The following is a 6,434-nucleotide window of genomic DNA, read 5'->3' as shown; positions in this document are numbered from 1 at the left end:
GGGGCCATGTCACATATAGAAATTTTTTGATATTTGCAACCATAGTAAAACAAAGACTTATATTTTTGATATTTATTTTATATATTTAAATGCCATTTAACAAAGAAAAATCAACCAAAAAAATGAGTTCGCGTGTCACCTCTGACACGCATGTCACAGGTTCACCATCACTGCTCTAGTGTAAACAATAAAGAATTAAAAGATTATATCATTAAAGTTACAAGATAATAGCATCATTCTAAAAATAATACACTTAAGTATATTATCAATCTTGTTAATCAAAATTTATTATAAATCAATATACATTTCTTATTATTGATTATACTATATAAACTCAGTTAAAGAGATATATTTTTAAAAACCTTTATATTAATATGTCTACCTTACTTGCTGTTTAGATCAATATTTTTCAGACTTCCATCTGGCTCACTGACTGCCAAGCTTAGAACATTTTAAGAACCAGAAGAGTAGGACACAGTACTGCCCCAGTGATAGATATATGTGAATTAATCTGGTATTTGTTCCTCCTCAAACTTCTTGTTCTGGCTATGGCTTTTTGGTTTTCCCCCTTGACCTTTCAGTCCTTGTCTTAAATATAAAGCCCCACCCAAATCCCACACTCCTAAGTGACAATTGCTTTTGCCTCATTCTCAATATATTTCTTTGGTATTTTTGGTTTCCATACTTCCATGGATGCAATTTTATAATTTAACTTGAATACAAAAAACTCAAAGAATTCTTAATAGGTATAAACAATTTCCTGGAAACTTAATTTTTAGTAAAACTCTAGTTTATTAGATCTCTGCTGCCCTCTCCTGGGCACAGTTTGGGGCTCTTGACCACTGCAGTCCCATTGATACCAAGAGCTAGGGCAAAGTGTTTTTTGTTTGTTTGTTTGTTTAAAAATTTTTAATGTATTTTTATTGATTTCAGAGAGGAAGGGAGAAGGAGAAAGAGATGGAAACATCAATGATGAGAGAATAATTGATTGGCTGCCTCCTGCACACGTCCTACTAGGAATGGAGCCGAACCCAGGACCCTTCAGTCCTCAGGCCCACACTCCACTCACTGAGCCAAACCGGCTAGGGCTAAGGCAAAGTTTTTTACATTCTAAGTGCCAAAGAGCACAGGTTGAAAACAAATTACAATTAAGTATTATCATTCATATTTTCTTTGAGTAGTATATCAACTATCAGTTTAAGTAAAATAAATGTTTACGTTTTTATGATCTACAAACAATTGCTATAATTATATTCCATGGAGAAGCCTGACATTTTACTTCTTAAGAATAAGAGGGGACCTATATATTTCTTTACATAATCAATTAAGAAAAAGAAAAGTGCTGCTCAGCCGGTGTGGCTCCGTGGTTGAACATCAACCCATGAACTAAGAGATCACCGATTCGATTCCGGTCAGGGCACCTGCCCAGTTTGCAGGAGGCAGCTGATTGATGTCTTTCTCTCATCGATGTTTCTATCTGTCCCTCTCCCTTCTTCTCTCTCTAAAAATAATCAATAAAAACATATTGTTTTTTTAAAAAAAGAAAAGTGCTTACCTCTGCAGACAGCCCAAGCATCTTCATCACATTTCTCACCACTTGTTCTCAATTCAAAAAAATTATATTCTTCAAGACTAAGAAGACCATTTCCATCTAAGTCAATTATTTCAAATATATCTGATAAAGTTGACCTAAAATTATAAAAATAGCAAATTATTTGTCTCCAAGGCAACTCGACTGAAGCTTTCTATAAAGATAACTTTCAAAAGGAAGTAATATCAAGTTATTGAACAGTTTTTGTGAACTATAAAGCTAATGTATCCAAATGTATATTTTTACTTAGTCTAGTATTGTATGAGATAAAGAAGCTTCTAAAGCAATCATTGTATCTTAACACATAGTAGGATCTCAATTAATAGTAGTTCCCTTCTTTTCTCCTTTCTCCAATCTTTCTTCTTCCTTTCTACCAGATGATGCTGTGTGTATCTAGGGCATGGGAAAACCACCTAAGTGCTTGGATTTCATGTTTGACAGTTATCTAAGTCAACAGTGCAACTAGCAGGATCTAGTTTTAAGGCAGTGCCTACTGGAGGAGAAACTGAGATGTATGACTAAAGCTGATTTGCTAAATGTATGGAACCCAGAAATGAATGGCAATCCCAGACCTGTGAATGCAAGGTCACTTCCAGAAGCCTAGAGAAAGAGTTGAATTATTAAATTAGAATCATGGGGTAGGAGTGGCAGCTGCCCAAAGGAAAGGGTGGAAGACAGGCTATTAATATATATGTGTCCAGTCTAAATGTTAAGTTCTAACCTTTAGAAACAAGACTTACCTAAATTCATTTGTAAGAAACAATTCCCCTGTTTCATCCCTACACACCAGCTGGGCTTCTTCTGTTATTGGTTTTATTTCTTTCTTCAGTCTACAGCCAGTTGTGGAAGGAATTAACCAGTAAATTCCAGGTCCTAGTTCACCAGTCCATCCAAAAACCTGTTTTGAAAAGAATAATAATTAAATTTTAAAATCAATATTCACCAATTCTATTTTAGTTTTATCAATTTTTTACAGGCTTCAAAATCTGTTTTCAATGGTAACTCTAGTATAAGACTATTAGATATAATTCTATGTAGTTCTATCTTTTTTAATGCTTATAACTATAATATGTAAAAAATTATATAATTTCTAAATCTTTTCCAATCATATTAAGAAATGATTGTGAAGCAAATATCTTCAATAGAAAGCAAAGACAGAGATCTTAGAATAATTTTTCCAGGGTACAGTTCCCTAATATGATTCAAATATAAATATATAATTTGTAATTCATATTTCAATAACACAAAACAAAAATTAAATATATTTAAAAGAGTTAACTATTTATATACATTAGCCATATTCATAAGAATCCAATTCTATAGACAAACACACTGGAATTTTTCTATTATGTAATATGGACTATAAAACAAGATGGCAGAATCCCATGTAAATCTACCTTATATAAAATTATTTTCCATCACAGGATATTTATAATGAGTGCCAGGATATTTGTATAGGGAAATATTTTATTCTCTTGTTCTATAAAATAAAGCAAAATGGTATCTCTCTATGGACCTTCTAGGTACTTTCTGAAGCCCAATGGCTTCCTATAAAACCTAGGGGTTGCCTCTGTCAAACATATTAATTCTAAGACTGTTCTGTCAGCTATTTGCCCTTCAGTACAGAATAGCTCTAGGGATTTCTGTCTGGTATTATGTTCAAAACCTTTCAAAACCCAGGTATATTATAGGTCATCCTGTGTACGTATATCCCAAATAAAATTGCTCATCTGTATTCAAGGATCAGCCCTATTTCTGCCCTCACATATCAGGGGAACCATAATCATCTTAAAGTGACCATGACCGCCCTAACCGGTTTGGCTCAGTGGATAGAGCGTCAGTCAGCCTGCAGACTGAAAGGTCCCAGGTTCAATTCCGGTCAAGGGCATGTACCTTGGTTGCGGGCACATCCCCAGTAGGAGGTGTGCAGGAGGCAGCTGGTGGATGTTTCTCTCTCATTGATGTTTCTGACTCTCTATCCCTCTCCCTTCCTCTCTAAAAAATCAATAAAACATATTTTTTTAAAAAGTGACCATGTCCTATTTTAATGCAAGAAGCAACCTAATAAAACTAAGAGTCATTTTGAAGACTAAAGATTGACCAAAGCCATCCTTTGGAAGCCATAATCTTTTAGACTGGCCAGATGTAGACTGATACCCAGGAGTGAAAAACATTTCTTGCCACTTCCTAATATATGTTATCCCATGAAACTCCACATATAACCCTGAATTGCCACTGTGGATGGCAAATTGAAAGTCTTTCATGGGCACAAAATTCTTTTTAAAGAAAATTTGTGAAACTAAAACTAAAAATGAAAAGTCCTTTGTAAATATGACATATTACAGATAACCAGAAGCCCATATAGTAAAGGGGTAAATAGAAACTCATTCAAACTTTATTACAGGCTTGCTCTGTACTAACATTTTTACACATGCAATCTCATAAGAAAGTAATTTTATCCAAAGCAAAAATGGGGAAAGCTATTGTTTTAGACAATGCTTTATCCTGAACTTAACTTTGTAGTCAGTTCTGAAGAGGAGTTTAGTCAAACATTAACTTCTGTCATTTTATTTGTTTCTTGCCTATAACTATTCTTGTCTGTAAGGAAGCCTACAATAAAGACTTTTATATAACATTCCATCAGGGAAATGTTTGTCTGTCGTTGGACCTATATAAAGATTAAATATGATATTGCAGTAAGCCCTTGAATAGTATTATTCGTGCTGTTGAGTAGCAGATGTATTTTGTAGTCCTCATAAAATAAATAGCCACATTTATGTATCTGCCTCACATTTTTGGCTTCTGAGTAAATATATAATTAGAAAAGATCAGAGCAACCCTATGAGCAACATATAGAATCATTTAAAAGCATTTCTTCAGATCAATCTATTTTTGAACCCTATAATATGAGTCAAGCCTGAGGATAGTAATCTTGACATTTTTCTTTTTTGCAGTAGCATGTAAGTAAAATAAACATCTAAAGCAAGTCTTTCCCAAGTCTTGAATTACTTGCATTTAGGGGGAAACTGTCCACTGGTATCAACCCTTTTTTTGAGTCTAACAAAAAATGTTCTCATGTGTGGAATTGGGTATTTAGAGAAGAGGAAGTAAAGTACAATGTCATACAACTGTTAAGTTATGAAGCTAAGACTACCAATCAAGCCTCAATTCTTAAATCTCAGCAAACAAGAAATAGTCCTTCACAATAAAACATATGTAATATTCATAGTGTTTAAGTACTGTACATGCCTTAATTGGAAGAAAATATACAAAAGTTAAAAAAAAAATATATAGAAAAACTACTATTGTCCCCAAACTTGAATTCATACTATATTTTTAAATTAAATATTAGAAAATAAATATGTATACTTCTCTATTTCGTAGTTCAGTAAAACACATGAGCTGTAGGTTTGCTTGGTTCTCACTTTCCTTAAGAATATACAAGGCAGTATCAACTGATAACCACGGTGATGGTTTTCCTACAAATAAAAAACCCAAAATTTTAAAATAAGCAATCCCTACTTACTCTTCCCATTTAAAGAAGTTAGTGGTTTCTTTTCCCACTGGATTCTTTTTTAGAAATACACATTCTACTTTTATATGAAAACATAATTGCATTTGCAATAAGGCACATACTTATATACAGTGAGATTGTTACAAACATTCTCCACATACACAATTTCTAAAAATCATAATTTTTCTTGAATTTATCAAAGAGCTGAGGTTGCAAGGCAACCAAGAAGCCTGAAATCCAAAGAAAAACAAAACCCTTTAGGGAGAGAAGGGATGCAAGTACTGGTTTCCTGCGGGAAAACATAGCTGGAGGAAGAGATGTCAGACACCATCTATGTGTTAACAACTCCAAAATTTATATTTCCAGCTAGAACCTTACCTCTCAACATTAGACCCATATAAACAACTGCTATTTAACATTTCCACTTGGATTTCTATATCTAAAACTGACCTTCCTCAACCCCTTTTAAAAAACTGTCCATCTATACTCTTCTCAATCTCCGTTAATAGTAATTCATTCCTTTCAGTTGCTCAAGCCAGAAATCTTGGAGTCATCTTTAACTTTTTTCTTTTCTCATATATCACAACCAATACCCAGGAAACCCTATGGTTCAACCTTCAAAATATCTTCAGAATTTTTACTTCTGATCCTTTGTACATTCCAGTTCAAAGCATAATCACTTACATCCTAGAATTCTGCAATAGCACCCTCGCTGGTCTCCTTGCTTTCTCCTGGGCACCCTTCAATCTCTTTTCAATATGACAATATGACTGATCTTGATAAAATACAAGTCATATTATGTCCTGCCTCTACTCATAATCTTCTCATGGAGTTGGGAGTTGGAAAAATGTTGCTCCCATCCAAACAATAAGGAAAAGTGAATGAACTAAAAAAATCATAAATTTTCTTGAGCCCATTCAGAGCTGAGGTCACAGGGCCACCAAATAGCCTCAAATCCAAGGAAAGACAGACCTTTCAAAGGAGAGGGGACATGCAAGCACTGGCTTATTTGTGATAAAAAACAAAACAAAACAGGAGGATGAAATGTCAGGTACCATACAAGTGGATAAAGACAGAGGACAGAGCAATATTCTATATAATAAAGAGGTAATATGCAAATTGACCATCACTCCAACACATGAGATGGCCGCCCCCATATGGACACAGGATGGCTAGCAGGGGGGGGCAGTTGGGGGCAATTGGGCCGGCAGGGGAGGGCATTTGGGGGTGACCATGCCTGCAGGGGAGGGCAGTTGGGGGCGACCAGGCCTGCAGGGGAGGGAAGTTGGGGGCAATCGGGCTGGCAGGGGAGTGGGTAGGGGTGATCAG

General features: G+C 34.9%; 1 protein-coding gene across 4 annotated transcripts in view; it reads right to left on the bottom strand.

The window, feature by feature from the left end:
* Positions 1-6,434, bottom strand: part of EFCAB7 (EF-hand calcium binding domain 7) — a 56,167-nt gene that overhangs the window by 23,004 nt on the left and 26,729 nt on the right. For all 4 annotated transcript variants that reach the window (XR_001515445.1, XR_001515446.1, XR_001515447.1 and 1 more), the window contains exons 8-10: positions 4,961-5,070; positions 2,332-2,489; positions 1,556-1,689 (exon numbers count right to left, since the gene is read on the bottom strand). Coding sequence is in view for 1 of the 4 variants with exons in the window: in XM_006773229.2 (XP_006773292.1) it covers positions 1,556-1,689; positions 2,332-2,489; positions 4,961-5,070 (402 nt within the window). In the remaining 3 variants the exon portion in view is untranslated. The remainder of the gene's footprint in view (positions 1-1,555; positions 1,690-2,331; positions 2,490-4,960; positions 5,071-6,434) is intronic.

This window comes from Myotis davidii, unplaced genomic scaffold (assembly GCF_000327345.1).
Source record: "Myotis davidii unplaced genomic scaffold, ASM32734v1 scaffold205, whole genome shotgun sequence".
NCBI classification, from domain to species: Eukaryota; Metazoa; Chordata; class Mammalia; order Chiroptera; family Vespertilionidae; genus Myotis; species Myotis davidii.
The sequence above is the reverse complement of the archived record's forward strand: the minus strand, read 5'-3'. Positions and strand labels throughout refer to the sequence as shown.